The sequence below is a fragment of the Coregonus clupeaformis genome, chromosome 29, assembly GCF_020615455.1.
Source record: "Coregonus clupeaformis isolate EN_2021a chromosome 29, ASM2061545v1, whole genome shotgun sequence".
Classification (NCBI taxonomy): Eukaryota; Metazoa; Chordata; class Actinopteri; order Salmoniformes; family Salmonidae; genus Coregonus; species Coregonus clupeaformis.
In genome coordinates this window covers 40,134,035-40,151,300 of record NC_059220.1, presented here as the reverse complement: position 1 = coordinate 40,151,300, position 17,266 = coordinate 40,134,035, and the positions used below count along the sequence as shown (strand labels likewise).

Genomic DNA, 17,266 nt, shown 5'->3' with positions numbered 1-17,266 from the left:
GAAAGACTTCAGATTCTGGAGAGGGCAGCAGCACTACCCAGCAGCAGAGATCTCTTTGCTACGCTACACTAGCATCAGAGCCCTAGGAACACCGTGGCTGACAACCAACCACTACAGCTGGAGAAGGGAGGGAGAGAAAGAAAGGGAGTGAGAGAAGGAGTCTCTCAGAGGAAGAAGGGATAGTGGAGGTGGGGAAAGAGTTCTGGAGCTGTTTGGGGTTGCGTTGTGCTTGTGGGACTAGCACCGGGGCTTTTTCAGGGTCAATAACAGTAAGAGAAAGAGAAAGGGAGAAAAAGCAGTCAGAGAATAGACAGATTTCTGAGTCAGCGCTTAGAGCCAGGCGTCCACATTGCGCTGCCTGTCACTGAAAACACACGTTGCTCCACAGTGGAGCTGAAGCCTCCTCACCTCCCAGTCACTACGCAGCTGATTGACCATGCAACTTCTCTGACAGAGAATCACAGGTTCTCTCTGACTACTGACTGACTCTGGGTTTGATTGAGACTGCCTCGGAGAGATTCAGACGGGCTCTGTGATCGATTGGTATTGTCTGTGTTGACATCCAGAGTTACTGTGTCTGGGTCCAGTGGCTGACATTTTGAGCATTGATTTTCTGTTCCCTTTGCTTCAGAAGACGGTGAGTCTGTCACTTCAGTTTGTCTTATAATGCTGTCTTTTTCTGGTTATAAACAGAAACTACTGAAACTGCATTGAGAGTTGTGGCTCTGTCAGTTGTACCCGTGGCATAACCGGCCCTAGTCAGGTGTGTGTATGATCCGTGTTACTTTGTCTGAGATGCACAATGTGGTACGGAAGGTACAAATCAAGGTTGGGGTCAACTCCATTACAGCCCAGTCTTTGTAGGTAAAAAATACCTGGATAGATTTTCACCCTGCTGCTTTCACTGCTCTGCTCATTTTACATTTAAGGTCTCACACAATCATCATTATCATAATCGTCATCAGAAAAAATGATATTCTCTGTCCTTTAAAACTAACATGGGCAAGAGCTTGTATGTTATTATATCTCCCTTGCTCAAAATAACAACTATTTCATTATAACCTTCCCTGCTCCCCTCCACTCAGGTCCACAGAAAGATCCGTGAGGACTCGGACATGGCTCAGGACTCCCTGCAGTGCCTGGCCCAGCTGGCCTCCATGCACGGCCCAATCTTCCCTGATGAGAGCGCCCAGGTCTCCTACCTGGCCCACCTGGTGGAGGGGCTCCTCAACATGATCAATGGGTGAGTCTGTCAGAGCCTTAGACTAACTCTGGTTGGTTTCAATGGACCCAATCCAGGGCTAGAAACACTGCTGCCCTAAATTAATTTGAAACGTGGGCAGTTGTTTTCAGATGACACATGTAGATGCATCAGTACTGCATGATGATTATTTGGACTAGAGGCTGGTAGCATGAATAATGTGATTTGTGTGTCCTCTCAGTTGAAGTAGTACTTATCTGAATCAACAGGGCTCTGCTCTAATGTATAAATAAAACACACACACACACTTGTTCTCGGAACTCGTGACTCAGTAGGTGGAGTGAGTTAGGGTCTCTCTCTCCCCTCTCTCGCTCTTCTCTGTAATCAACTATTCCTGGAGCTTTTTTCCAGTTGCATCATCGGAAAACCATGCGGGCAGGATGGCCAATCTGCAGTGATTGAACAGCTCTGCTTGCAATTGAAATCTATCTGATAAGGTTTAGCGAGCCGCACAGTTCTAGGCAGTAGGCTAGCTACGGCAGGCAGGCCTCAAGACAGTACTCTAACTGGGACTGTGGAAACCCGGCCCTACCCCAGGGCAACAGGTCCTGCTCAATGCTCACACACTGGGCAGCACAGCACAGCACAGCGTCTGGTTTAGTACCATACCTGTTTCAAACACATTTGTGAAATACTTTCAAAAACTCATCTTTTCCAGATTTGTCTGATTTGAATGAAATTGGCCAACATTCCTCTAAGGTTGTGTTTTGTTTGTGTCCCTCCCCCAGGATAGAGATCGAGGACTCTGAGGCGGTGGGCATCTCTAACATCATCTCCAACCTGATCAGCACATTTCCCCGTGCCATCCTGACCGCCCTGCCCAACGAGCTCTTCACCTCCTTCATCAACTGTCTCACCCTCCTCACCTGCTCTTTCGGACGCAGCGCCGCCCTGGAGGAAGTGGTCAGCATTACACCTCAATCCTTAATGCAGGAACATTACATAGTTGATCCATGAAAAATATAAAATAATGTGTTGTTGCGTTGAAAACGCACATTCAATGAATCTCTCTCTCCCCCGCTATCTCCCTTCTAGCTGGATAAGGATGACATGGTATACATGGAGGCGTATGACAAGCTGTTAGAGTCATGGCTGACCCTGGTTCAGGATGATGAACATTTCCCCCGTGGCTGCTTCGTCCAGCCCGCCGTTCAGGTCTTCAACTCCTACATACAGTGTCACCTGGCTTCCCCAGACGGCACCCGCAACCTGGTGAGACACTCACACACACGTCAATCTAGACTCAAATAATCAGTCAGTCAATTGTTTTCATGGGTAATTGATATGTCAATGCTTTCAACAGTCAATCCACCATGATACACGTCTTCTAACTCCTTTTTTAGTATTTTTTAGTGATCCAATTGACATTTTAGTCATTTAGCAGACGCTCTTATCCAGAGCGACTTACAATTAGTGAGTGCATACATTTATCATACTGGCCCCCCCGTGGGAAACAAACCCACAACCCTTGCGTTGCAAGCGCCATGCTCTACCAACTGAGCTACAGTTTGTCATACATTCCCGCACTCACTCTCTTTCTGTTTTCTTTCTTCTTCTCTCTCTCTCCATCTGACTCTTCTCCTTCCTTGGTCATGGTCCCTCTTTAATGTTATGGTCTCTCCCTCCAGACAGTGAACGGTGTGGCATCTCATGAGGAGGAGGAGATTAACGAGTTACAGGAGGACGACAGAGAGCTGTTCTCAGATCAGCTGGCCAGCATCGGCATGTTAGGACGCATCGCAGCCAACCACTGTATCCCCCTACTGACCAGGTATGTGTGTATGTATGTATGTATGTATGATATATATATATATATATATATATATATATATATATATATATATATATATATATATATATATATATATATATATATATATATATATATATATATATATATATATACAGTGGGGAAAAAAAGTATTTAGTCAGCCACCAATTGTGCAAGTTCTCCCACTTAAAACGATGAGAGAGGCCTGTAATTTTCATCATAGGTACACGTCAACTATGACAGACAAAATGAGGAAAAAAAATCCAGAAAATCACATTGTAGGATTTTTAATGAATTTATTTGCAAATTATGGTGGAAAATAAATATTTGGTCAAAAACAAAAGTTTCTCAATACTTTGTTATATACCCTTTGTTGGCAATGACACAGGTCAAACGTTTTCTGTAAGTCTTCACAAGGTTTTCACACACTGTTGCTGGTATTTTGGCCCATTCCTCCATGCAGATCTCCTCTAGAGCAGTGATGTTTTGGGGCTGTCGCTGGGCAACACGGACTTTCAACTCCCTCCAAAGATTTTCTATGGGGTTGAGATCTGGAGACTGGCTAGGCCACTCCAGGACCTTGAAATGCTTCTTACGAAGCCACTCCTTCGTTGCCCGGGCGGTGTGTTTGGGATCATTGTCATGCTGAAAGACCCAGCCACGTTTCATCTTCAATGCCCTTGCTGATGGAAGGAGGTTTTCACTCAAAATCTCACGATACATGGCCCCATTCATTCTTTCCTTTACACGGATCAGTCGTCCTGGTCCCTTTGCAGAAAAACAGCCCCAAAGCATGATGTTTCCACCCCCATGCTTCACAGTAGGTATGGTGTTCTTTGGATGCAACTCAGCATTCTTTGTCCTCCAAACACAACGAGTTGAGTTTTTACCAAAAATTTATATTTTGGTTTCATCTGACCATATGATATTCTCCCAATCCTCTTCTGGATCATCCAAATGCACTCTAGCAAACTTCAGACGGGCCTGGACATGTACTGGCTTAAGCAGGGGGACACGTCTGGCACTGCATGATTTGAGTCCCTGGCGGCGTAGTGTGTTACTGATGGTAGGCTTTGTTACTTTGGTCCCAGCTCTCTGCAGGTCATTCAATAGGTCCCCCCGTGTGGTTCTGGGATTTTTGCTCACCGTTCTTGTGATCATTTTGACCCCACGGGGTGAGATCTTGCGTGGAGCCCCAGATCGAGGGAGATTATCAGTGGTCTTGTATATCTTCCATTTCCTAATAATTGCTCCCACAGTTGATTTCTTCAAACCAAGCTGCTTACCTATTGCAGATTCAGTCTTCCCAGCCTGGTGCAGGTCTACAATTGTGTTTCTGGTGTCCTTTGACAGCTCTTTGGTCTTGGCCATAGTGGAGTTTGGAGTGTGACTGTTTGAGGTTGTGGACAGGTGTCTTTTATACTGATAACAAGTTCAAACAGGTGCCATTAATACAGGTAACGAGTGGAGGACAGAGGAGCCTCTTAAAGAAGAAGTTACAGGTCTGTGAGAGCCAGAAATCTTGCTTGTTTGTAGGTGACCAAATACTTATTTTCCACCATAATTTGCAAATAAATTCATTAAAAATCCTAATAATGTGATTTTCTGGATTTTTTTTCTCAATTTGTCTGTCATAGTTGACGTGTAGCTATGATGAAAATTACAGGCCTCTCTCATCTTTTTAAGTGGGAGAACTTGCACAATTGGTGGTTGACTAAATACTTTTTTCCCCCACTGTATATATATATATATATATATATATATATATATATATATATATATATATATATATATATATATATATATATATATGAAAGAGTTCCCACATATGCTGAGCACTTGTTGGCTGCTTTTCCTTCACTCTACGGTCCGACTCATCCCAAACCATCTCAATTGGGTTGAGGTCGGGGGATTGTGGAGGCCAGGTCATCTGATGCAGCACTCCATCACTCTCCTTCTTGGTAAAATAGCCCTTACACAGCCTGGAGGTGTGTTGGGTCATTGTCCTGTTGAAAAACAAATGATAGTCCCACTAAGCCCAAACCAGATGGGATGGTGTATCGCTGTAGAATGCTGTGGTAGCCATGCTGGTTAAGTGTGCCTGGAATTCTAAATAAATCACAGACAGTGTCACCAGCAAAGCACCCCCACACCATAACACCTCCTCCATGCTTTACGGTGGGAAATAGACATGCAGAGATCATCCGTTCACCCACACCGCGTCTCACAAAGACACGGCGGTTGGAACCAAAAATCTCAAATTTTGACTCCAGACCAAAGGACACATTTTCCCCGTCCTAATGTCCATTGCTTGTGTTTCTTGGCCCAAGCAGGTCTCTTCTTCTTATTGGTGTCCTTTTAGTAGTGGTTTCTTTGCAGCAATTCGACCATGAAGGCCTGATTCACACAGTCCCCTCTGAACAGTTGATGTTGAGATGTGTCTGTGACTTGAACTCTGTGAAGCATTTATTTGGGCTTCAATTTCTGAGGCTGGTAACTCTAATGAACTTATCCTCTGCAGCAGAGGTTACTCTGGGTCTTCTATACCTGTGGCGTTCCTCATGAGAGCCAGTTTCATCATAGCGCTTGATGGTTTTTGCGACTGCACTTGAAGAAATGTTCTTGAAATGTTCCATATTGACTGACCTTCATGTCTTAAAGTAATGATGGACTGTCATTTCTCTTTGCTTATTTGAGCTGTTCTTGCCATAATATGGACTTGGTCTTTTACCAAATAGGGCTATCTTCTGTATACCCCCCCTACCTTGTCACAACACAACTGAATGGCTCAAACGCATTAAGAAGGAAAGCAATTCCACAAATTAACTTTTAAGAAGGCACACCTGTTAATTGAAATGCATTCCAAGTGACTACCTCATGAAGCTGGTTGAGAGAATGCCAAGAGTGTGCAAAGCTGGAATCAAGGCAAAGGGTGGCTCTTTGAAGAATCTCAAATATTAAATATATTTTGATTTGTTTAACACTTTTTTGGTTGCTACATGATTCCATTTGTGTTATTTCATAGTTTTGATGTCTTCACTATTATTCTACAATGTAGAAAATAGTAAAAATAAAGAAAAACCCTTGAATGAGTAGGTGTGTCCAAACTTTTGACTGACACTGTGTGTGTGTGTGTGTGTGTGTGTGTTTTATATATATATATATATATTAGTTGCCCTCCAGTGGGTGAAGGACAAACAGTTGAAGTCGGAAGTTTACATACACTTAGGTTGGAGTCATTAAAACTCGTTTTTTAAACCACTCCACAAATCTCTTGTTAACAAACTATAGTTTAGGCAAGTCGGTCAGGACATCTACTTTGTGCATGACACAAGTAATTTTTCTAACAATTGTTCACAGACAGATTATTTCACTTATAATTGACTGTATCACAATTCCAGTGGGTCAGAAGTTTACATACACTACGTTGACTGTGCCTTTAAACAGCTTGGAAAAATCCAGAAAATGATATCATGGCTTTAGAAGCTTCGGATAGGCTAATTGGCATCATTTGAGTCAATTGGAGGTGTACCTGTGGATGTATTTCAAGGCCTACCTTCAAACTCAGTGCCTCTTTGCTTGACATCATGGGAAAATCTAAAGAAATCAGCCAAGACCTCCACAAGTCTGGTTCATCCTTGGGAGCAATTTCCAAAAACCTGAAGGTACCACGTTCATCTGTACAAACAATAGTACGCAAATATAAACACCATGGGACCATGTAGCCATCATATCGCTCAGGAAGGACACGCGTTCTGTCTCCTAGAGATGAACGTACTTTGGTGCGAAAAGTGCAAATCAATCCCAGAATAACAGCAAAGGACCTTGTGAAGATGCTGGTGGAAACAGGTACAAAAGTATCTATATCCACAGTAAAACGAGTCCTATATCGACATAACCTGAAAGGCCGCTCAGCAAGGAAGAAGCCACTGCTCCAAAAAAAAAAAAGCCAGACTACGGTTTGCAACTGCACATTGGGACAAAGATCGTACTTTTTGGAGAAATGTCCTCAGGTCTGATGAAACAAAAATAGAACTGTTCGGCCATAATGACCATTGTTATGTTTGGAGGAAAAGGGGGAAGGCTTGCAAGCCAAAGAACACCATCCTAACCGTGAAGCACGGGGGTGGCAGCATCATGCTGTGGGGGTGCTTTGCTGCAGGAGGGACTGGTGCACTTCACAAAAATAGATGGCATCATGAGGAAGGAAAATTATGTGGATATATTGAAGCAACATCTCAAGACATCAGTCAGGAAGTTAAAGCTTGGTCGCAAATGGGTCTTCCAAATGGACAATGACCCCAAGCTTACTTCCAAAGTTGTGTCAAAATGGCTTAAGGACAACAAAGTCAACGTATTGGAGTGGCCATCACAAAGCCCTGACCACAATCCTATATAACATTTGTGGGCAGAACTGAAAAGGCGTGTACGAGCAAGGAGGCCTACAAACCTGACTCAGTTACACCAGCTCTGTCAGGAGGAATGGGCCAAAATTCACCCAACTTATTGTGGGAAGCTTGTGGAAGGCTACCCGAAACGTTTGACCCAAGTTAAACAATTTAAAGGCAATGCTACCAAATACTAATTGAGTGTATGTAAACTTCTGACCCACTGAGAATGTGATGAAAGAAATAAAAGCTTAAATAAATCATTTTCTCTACTATTATTCTAACATTTCACATTCTTAAAATAAAGTGGTTTCCTAACTGACCTAAGACAGGGAAGTTTTACTAGGATTAAATGTCAGGAATTGTGAAAAACTGAGTTTAAATATATTTGGCTAAGGTGTATGTAAACTTCCGACTTCAACTGTGTGTGTGTGTGTGTATATATATATATATAATCTATATCACACACACACACACTAGGGTTGGCCGATAGCTGATTCAATTAAATATTGTGATATTTGACTTTGACTATATATCGTGAAGTCTAAGACTATACTCTGTTTGACTTTACAAATTAAAACAGTGCTGTTTTATCAGTTACGCTGTATCAATATGTTGAAAATGAAGTCTAAATGAATGAACTAAGCCTTATTTTTTTCCACCACACTAAGATGATTTAATGAGAATGTGACTAATATTGTAAGTAAGCACAAATTGCACAGTCTGGAATGATTTTGTCATTAACGACTCAAAACGATTATCAGATATCGCAATATTTGGAGTAGTATATCATAGAGGTCTCCCCAAATATTGGTCAAACCTAACACACACACACACACACACACACACACATAGACACACACACACACACACTCCTCTTGCTATTAGACTATCCCCTAGCTCTTTAACTGAGTTTCATGATTCTGACCTGTGTGTGTGTGTGTGTGGTTGGTCAGTCTGTTGGAGGACCGTGTGACGCGGCTCCACGGCCAGCTCCAGAGGACCCAGCAGCACCTCATGAACTCATCTAACCCCGGATCAGTAGACCGCAAGGTCCTGGATGACCTCTACGAAGACATCCACTGGCTCATACTTGTCTCAGGTCAGTGGATCTCTGTGATCATATTTACTCAGAATAGTCCACTCAGCAAATCATTTATTTGTTTATTTATAAGGTACGATTCCCAACATAAATAAGGCACTATCAATCAATCAATCAATCAGGAGTCATCAGGCCAGGTAGTCCTGAGGCATGGTCCTAGGGCTCAGGTCCTCCGGGAGGGGAGGGAGAGAGATATTTAGAGGGAGCATACTTAAATTCACACAGGACACCAGAAAAGACAGGAGAATTACACCAGATATAACAGACTGACCCTAGCCCCCTGGCACATAGACTATTGCAGCATATATATACTGGAGGCTGAGACTGTGGGGTTGGGGGACACTGTGGTCCAGTCTGACGATGCCCCCGGACAGGGCCAACCAGGCAGGATATAACCCCACCCACTTTGCCAAAGCACAGCCCTCACACCACTAGAGGGATATCAACAGACCACCAACTTACTACCCTGAGACAAGGCTGAGTATAGCCTACGAAGATCTCCTCCACCTCACAAGCCTGAGGGGGCGCAAAACCGGACAGGAAGATCACGTCTTTTAGACAGCAAGGGCGGTTTGTCGCTCCAGTGCCTTGCCGTTCACCTTCGCACACCTGTGCCAGACTACACTCAATCATAGGACCTACTGAAGAGATGAGTCTTCAGTAAAGACTTAAAGGTCAAGACCGAGTCTGCCTCTCACATGGATAGGCAGACCATTCCATAAAAATGGAGCTCTATAGGTGAAAGCCCTGCCTCCAGCTGTTTGCTTAGAAATTCTAGGGACAATAAGGAGGCCTGCTTCTTGTGACCGTAGCGTACGCGTAGATATGTACGGCAGGACCAAAGAGGAGTGATGGGTAGGAGCAAGCCATATAATGCTTTGTAGGTTACCAGTAAAACCTTGAAATCAGCCCTAGCCTTAACAGGAAGGAATAAGTAATATGATAAAATGTTTTGGTTCTAGTCAAGATTCTAGCAGCCATGTTTAGCACTAACTGAAGTTTATTTAGTGCTTTATCCGGGTAGCCAGAGAGTAGGGCATTGCACTAGTCTAATCTAGAAGTGACAATAGCATGGATTAGCTTTTCTGCGTCATTTTTGGACAAAAAGTTTCAGATTTTTGCAATGTTACGAAGATGGAAAAAAGCTGTCCTTGAAATATTCTTGATATGTTCGTCAAAAGAGAGATCAGGGTCCAGAGTAACGCAGAGGTCCTTCAGTTTTATTTGAGAAGACTGTACAACCATCAAGATTTATTGTCAGATCCAACAGCAAATCTCTTTGTTTCTTGGGACCTAGAACTAGCATCTCTGTTTTATCCGAGTTTAAAAGTGAAACACAGGCTTCCAGGGTAGGCAATTTTGGGGCTTCACAATGTTTCATCGAAATGTACAGCTGTGTGTCGTCCGCATAGCAGTCAAAGTTGACATTGTGTTTCCCAATGGCATCACCAAGAGGTAGTATAGTGAAAACAATAGTGGTTCTAAAACGGAACCTAGTGTTGGAAACATGGCTCATTTCCATCAGTGGTCCCATGTTGTTTTATGCATTGTTTTATTGTGTAACAAATCTTTTTAGCATTCAGTCCAATTATTGTCCGTTAGCATAAAATGAAACCTCTAACTGGACTCTGGGGGGCATAGATATCATCCTGACAAATGTACCCTCTAAATACACCTCCGCTGTCTTCAACCAGGATCTCAGCGATCACTGCCTTATTGCCTGCGTCCGTAATGGGTCCGCGGTCAAACGACCACCCCTCATCACTGTCAAACACTCCCTAAAACACTTTAGCGAGCAGGCCTTTCTAATTGACCTGGCCCGGGTATCCTGGATGGATATTGACCTCATTCCGTCAGTAGAGGATGCCTGGTTGTTCTTTAAAAGTGCTTTCCTCTCAATCTTAAATAAGCATGCCCCATTCAAAAAATTCAGAACTAAGAACAGATATAGCCCCTGGTTCTCCTCAGACTTGACTGCCCTTGACCAGCACAAAAACATCCTGTGGCGTACTGCATTAGCATCGAACAGCCCCGCGATATGCAACTTTTCAGGGAAGTCAGGAACCAATATACACAATCAGTTAGGAAAGCAAAGGCTAGCTTTTTCAAACAGAAATGTGCATCCTGTAGCACTAACTCCAAAAAGTTTTGGGACACTGTAAAGTCCATGGAGAATAAGAGCACCTCCTCCCAACTGCCCACTGCACTGAGGCTAGGAAACACTATCACCACCAATAAATCTACAATAATCGAGAATTTCAACAAGCATTTTGCTACGGCTGGCCATGCTTTCCACCTGGCTACCACTACCCCGACCACCAGCTCTGCACTCTCCTTCACACAAATTCAGACAGCTGATGTTCTGAAAGAGCTGAAAAATCTGGACCCCTACAAATCATCTGGGCTAGACAATCTGGACCCTTTCTTTCTAAAATTAGCAGCCGAAATTGTCGCAACCCCTATTACTAGCCTGTTCAACCTCTCTTTCGTAACGTCTGAGATCCCCAGAGATTGGAAAGCTGCCGCGGTCATCCCCCTCTTCAAAGGGGGTGATCCAAACAGTTACAGACCTATATCCATCCTGCCCTGCCTTTCGAAAATTTTGAAAGCCAAGTTAACAAACAGATCACCAACCATTTCGAATCCCACCATACCTTCTCCGCTATGCAATCCGGTTTCCTAGCTGGTCATGGGTGCACCTCAGCCACGCTCAAGGTCCTAAACGATATTATAACCGCAATCGATAAAAGACAGTACTGCGCAGCCGTCTTCATCGACCTGGCCGAGGCTTTCGACTCTGTCAACCACCGCATTCTTATTGGCAGACTAAATAGCCTTGGTTTCTCAAATGACTGTCTCGCCTGGTTCACCAACTACTTCTCAGATAGAGTTCAATGTGTCAAATCGGAGGGCTGTTGTCTGGACCTCTGGCAGTCTCTATGAGGGTGCCACAGGGTTCAATTCTCGGGCCAACTCTTTTCTCTGTGTATATCAATGATGTCGCTCTTGCTGCTGGTGACGCTCGGATCCACCTCTATGCGGACGACACCATTTTGTATACATCTGGCCCTTCATTGGACACTGTGTTAACAAACCTCCAAACGAGCTTCAACGCCATACAACACTCCTTCCGTAGCCTCCAACTGCTCTTAAACACTAGTAAAACTAAATGCATGCTCTTCAACCGATCGCTGCTTGCACCCGCCCACCCGACTAGAATCACTACTCTCGGCGGGTCTGACCTAGAGTATGTGGACAACTACAAATACCTAGGTGTCTGGTTAGACTGTAAACTCTCCTTCCAGACTCACATTAAGCATCTCCAATCAAAAGTTAGATCTAGAATCGGCTTCCTATTTTGCAACAAAGCCTCCTTCACTCATGCTGCCAAACATGCCCTCGTAAAACTGACTAACCTACCGATCCTTGACTTCGGCGATGTCATTTACAAAATAGCCTCCAACACTCTACTCAGCAAATTGGATGTAGTCTATCACAGTGCCATCCGTTTTGTCACCGAAGCCCCATATACTACCCACCATTGTGACCTGTACGCTCTTGTTGGCTGGCCCTCACTACATATTCGTCGCCAAACCCACTGGCTCCAGGTCATCTATAAATCACTGCTAGGCAAATCCCTGCCTTATCTTTGCTCATTGGTCACCATAGCAACACCCACCCGTAGTCTGCGCTCCAGCAGGTATATCTCACTGGTCATCCCCAAAGCCAACACCTCCTTTGGCCGCCATTCCTTCCAGTTCTCTGCTGCCAATGACTGGAACGAACTGCAAAAATCTTTGAAGCTGGAGACTCTTATCTCCCTCACTAACTTTAAGCATCAGTTGTCAGAGCAGCTTACCGATCACTGCACCTGTACACAGCCATTCTGAAATTAGCCCACCCAAATACCTCATCCCCATATTGTTATTTATTTTGCTAATTTGCACCCCAGTATCTCTATTTGCACATCATCTTTTGCACATCTATCATTCCAGTGTTAATACTAATTGTAATTATTTTGCACTATAGCCTATTTATTGCCTTACCTCCATAACTTACTACATTCGCACACACTGTATATATATTTTCTGTAGTATTTTTGACTTTATGTTTTGTTTACCCCATATGTAACTCTGTTGTTTTTATCGCACTGCTTTGCTTTATCTTGGCCAGGTCGCAGTTGTAAATGAGAACTTGTTCTCAACTGGCTTACCTAGTTAAATAAAGGTGAAATAAAAAATATAAATAAATAGACTATGTATTTAGATCTCCTTAGTTGTTTTTAGGGACTACATTTAGGCTGTGAGGCAGGCTGCCCTGGTGTATTGGTGCATGGCAGGAATGTTGTTTCGGGGAGGGCCATGCCACCAGTTGTACAACTGCTTGCTGTATAGCACATTTTAGCATTCCCATTGGCTACAGAATTCCCCTTCGGTCCATAACTCAATTTGCACCCCTAGTTGGTTCTCTAAGTGTGCTCAGAGTTTTCTAGTGTATCCTAGTAGTGCTATGCCATTGGGAGTAATGTATTAGTGGACCGCTCCACTGCAGTGAGCATGATGTTTTGAAAGGGTTTTCTTCTGAAAGTGCATCCTTAATGGAGTGTTTCTGGCTAGTGCTAGACCTAGTTGTAATTGTGAATGCAAATGATTTGTGTGTGTTCCAGGCTACCTCCTGGCAGATGACCCTCAGGGTGAGACTCCTCTGATCCCGGCGGAGGTGATGGAGTATTCTATCAACCACTCTACTGAGGTGGACATCAACACCACCTTGCAGATACTGGGCTCCCCCGGAGAGAAGGCCTCCTCTATCCCAGGATGCAACAGGACAGACTCTGTCATCAGGTAAGGGAGGGACTACTTCATTGCAAACACCTCGTTTCCCAGATCTAAATTAGATGGCTGGTTTGAAAGGAATGACTTAAACCAACAGACACTCAGGCCCTCGTCAGTGGACCAGAGTTGCTCATCTCTGCTATATATCCATCAACCAATGGGTCTAAAATGCACTGTCTCAGTCAGTGATCTAACGAACAGCTTGGACAGTCTCCCCTCACGGTCTCAGTCTGTGATCTAATGGACCGTTTGGACAGTCTCCCCTCACTCTCTACAGCAGCTGAGAGCTAAGCGGCGGATTTGTTCACTAAGCCCTGGTTGTAGTGCTCTGTCACGTTCACACCAGTGGGCTGTCTGTCCGGAGTGTGCCTCGTAAAACCTACTGTCCCATGGCATGGCAGCAGCCTTTCCCTTATATTATTTTCCAGGCGGGGCACAAAGGTCCACATAGCACTACACAGGCCATATGGCACGGAAACTGTCCATTGAAGCCAACAGAAGGCTTTTTGACGTAGATATGGGGTCCTCGCACCACCAGTACAGTACAATTGTAGGGGAAATATTACGTACAGTGCAGGGCCAATGATCCACCCGTGTGTGTGTGCACGTATTTGGGTGTGGCCCCCTGGGGGTGTGGTGCCAGCACCACAGAGGGGGAATGCCCTGGCACAGACCCAGCCATGCCAGTCGCTAACACACACACAGGCCCTTGGACATGGACACACACACAGGATCTTGGACACACACCCTCGGACACACACGATAGCGTAGCAGCCTAGTCAGCCTTACAGGGCCAGAGGAATGGAAAGACGAGGCCGGGCATCGGATTTCCTAACAACACTGTGCGACCCAGGCTCTGTTAATGTCAATGGGCTTTTGTTTTAGCAAACAATGTGAAACCCTGCACTGTCATGTCCAAGATCCCTGTATATAGACTCCCTACTGTTATTTTATTTTACTGCTGCTCTTTAATTATTTTCAATTTTTTGCTATTTTCTATTTTTTACTTAACGAATTTTTTTCTTCTTAAACTGCATTGTTGGTTAAGGGCTTGTAAGTAAGCATTTCACTGTAAGGTCTACACCTGTTGCATTCGGCGCATGTGGCAAATACAATTTGATTTGTGGGCACGCACTGAGAGCCATCTCTTACATACAGAACACTAAGCTGCACTAAGCCCTCTATCTCTCTGGCCTTTGTCACATGTGTGTGTTTGTGTGTGTGGTCATTTGTTGTCTGAGTTACTGAAATGAACAGACACTAAATCACCACCTCTTTCTTTTGTTCTTACCCTCCCGTCTTGCTCATCCTGGCCTTGGCTTCTTATTACAATTTATCCCCCTCTTTTTCCTGCTATCACTCTCTCCTCTTTCTTTCTCCTCTCTCGCCATTTCTTTCTCTCTTTAACCTCTTTATCATTCCTTCACTCTCCCCGTCCCCTCTCTCACAGGTTGTTGTCAGCGGTGTTGAGGACGTCAGAGGTAGAGTCCAGGGCCACCAGGGCCAGTCTGACAGAGCTGCTCAGCCCTCAGATGGGGAAGGACATTGTCTGGTTCCTCAGACGCTGGGCCAAGACTTATCTACTGGTGGACGAGAAACTCTACGGACAGGTACAACTACCACCAGAATATGGATGTGACGAATGGAGGAAAAAGATTTTAACATTTAAGCTGTCCTTTTTTTTTTACAAAAATTCATACAATTCCATGTGAGGTCACATTGCAGATGGTCTACATCGCGCTTCCCGCGGACAGAGAAAATAGTTTAGGCTGCTGATGCTCTTGCTTTTCAGGAGAGTAGCGCGTGTAGCTTGTTGTTGTCCAATCACAAGTCATCAAACCGGCACTAGGCTACAGTCATAGAGCTGGAGCCTCTGTTAAGTTATTAGGAGATATCTAGGCTAATCAATGGAAGATGGAATTACAATGACAGAACTAAAAGTTAAATGAGAAGGACAGGCTACAACACTGAGCCAACAGGTAGTAATAATCTGAATGGAGTTGTTCTTATTTACTGTAAGATTCAGAAGGTGAGAAAGTGCAAAGTTCAAGTTATGTAGTCTCAATTAGCCTAGCTAACGTTAGCTAGCTATCTTATCATGGTTTTATGCAGTCAAGACAGATACTATGTAATCAGATGAGATGATAAATATAGTGCATTCGGAAAGTATTCAGACCCGTTGACTTTTTCCAAATGTTGTTACGTTACAGCTGTCATCAAGGCAAAGGGTGGCTTCTAGAAGAATCTCTAATATAAAATCTATTTTGATTTGTTTAACACTTTTTTGGTTACTACATGTTTCCATATGTGTTATTTCATAGTTTTGATGTCTTCACTCTTATTCTACAATGTAGAAAATAGTAAAAATAAAGAAAAACCCTGGAATGAGTAGGCGTGTCCAAACTTTTGACTGGGACTGGATAGTGGGAGTATCTTTTTTATTTTATTTTTTATATACATACGGTTAGGGATTTCTTTTCTTAAGGTTAAGGACACCATTTTGTTGAAACGTTCACACCCCATACACTAGACACCACTGTCTGATTTGTCTTAATGTGGTCGTCCATAATACAACACTTCTCACTCCAACCCTCTCTGAGTGTGAAGGCCCAATAACACTGGCATGGTAATGGACTTGACATGGATTTGACGGATGACTTCATAAATAGTCTTTGTGACATTCACTGATGCGGAGAAGGCCACTGGACACTTGAGGTGGTGAAAATGCCAGGGATTGTCCTCTATCACTGTCTACAGTAGCTGAGCCATGAGAGCTCTCTAAGTGTTCTTAAAGTATCCCTGTAAAGCCCTCCTTGTAGAGTTCTGTCATGTTTACACCACCAGTGTACTGTCACCTTAACACCAGTGTACTCTCTGGAAGTGTGTCTTGTAAAACCTGGTTCCCAGTGGGTTGTTGCATGGTGTGGAGCAGTGCAGTATACCACTGGGCTGTTGACATCAGATCAGCAGCCATGGCCATTTATGATGTGATCTGTTCAAGTGTTGTAGTGATTTTCATCTATCCCTCACACCTATCTTTCTCTCTTTTCATCCCTCCTTCAGATCAGTATACCCCTGAGCACGGCGTTCGGGGCCGACACGGAGGGGGCCCAGTGGATTGTGGGATACCTGCTGGAGAAGGTGATAAACAACCTGTCTGTGTGGAGCTCTGAACCTGAACTGGCTAATGACACGGTGGAGCTACTGGTCTGTCTGGTGGAGAAAAGGGAGAGGTGAGACTGACTGACTGACTGACTGACTGACTGACTGACTGACTGACTGACTGACTGACTGACTGACTGACTGACTGACTGACTGACTGACTGACTGACTGACTGACTGACTGACTGACTGACTGACTGACTGACTGACTGACTGACTGACTGACTGACTGACTGACTGACTGACTGACTGACTGACCGACTGACTGACTGACTGACCGACTGACTGACCGACTGACTGACTGACTGACTGACCGACTGACTGACTGACTGACCGACTGACTGACTGACCGACTGACTGACTGACTGACTGACCGACCGACTGACTGACTGACTGACTGACTGACTGACTGACTGACTGACTGACTGACTGACTGACTGACTGACTGACTGACTGACTGACTGACTGACTGACTGACTGACTGACTGACTGACTGACTGACCGACTGACTGACTGACCGACTGACTGACTGACTGACTGACTGACTGACTGACTGACTGACTGACTGACCGACTGACCGACTGACTGACTGACTGACTGACCGACTGACCGACTGACCGACTGACTGACTGACCGACTGACTGACTGACTGACTGACTGACTGACCGACTGACCGACTGACTGACTGACTGACCGACTGACTGACTGACTGACTGACTGACTGACTGACTGACTGACTGACTGACT

General features: G+C 44.4%; 1 protein-coding gene across 4 annotated transcripts in view; it reads left to right on the top strand.

Annotated features, from left to right (window-relative positions):
• LOC121571695 (exportin-4) overlaps nt 1-17,266 on the top strand; it is a 51,778-nt gene that overhangs the window by 27,967 nt on the left and 6,545 nt on the right. For all 4 annotated transcript variants that reach the window (XM_041883320.1, XM_041883317.1, XM_041883319.1 and 1 more), the window contains exons 8-15: nt 1,086-1,243; nt 1,990-2,164; nt 2,297-2,473; nt 2,890-3,032; nt 8,377-8,522; nt 13,189-13,366; nt 14,808-14,967; nt 16,421-16,590. In XM_041883320.1, coding sequence (XP_041739254.1) covers nt 1,086-1,243; nt 1,990-2,164; nt 2,297-2,473; nt 2,890-3,032; nt 8,377-8,522; nt 13,189-13,366; nt 14,808-14,967; nt 16,421-16,590 — 1,307 coding nt within the window. The remainder of the gene's footprint in view (nt 1-1,085; nt 1,244-1,989; nt 2,165-2,296; nt 2,474-2,889; nt 3,033-8,376; nt 8,523-13,188; nt 13,367-14,807; nt 14,968-16,420; nt 16,591-17,266) is intronic.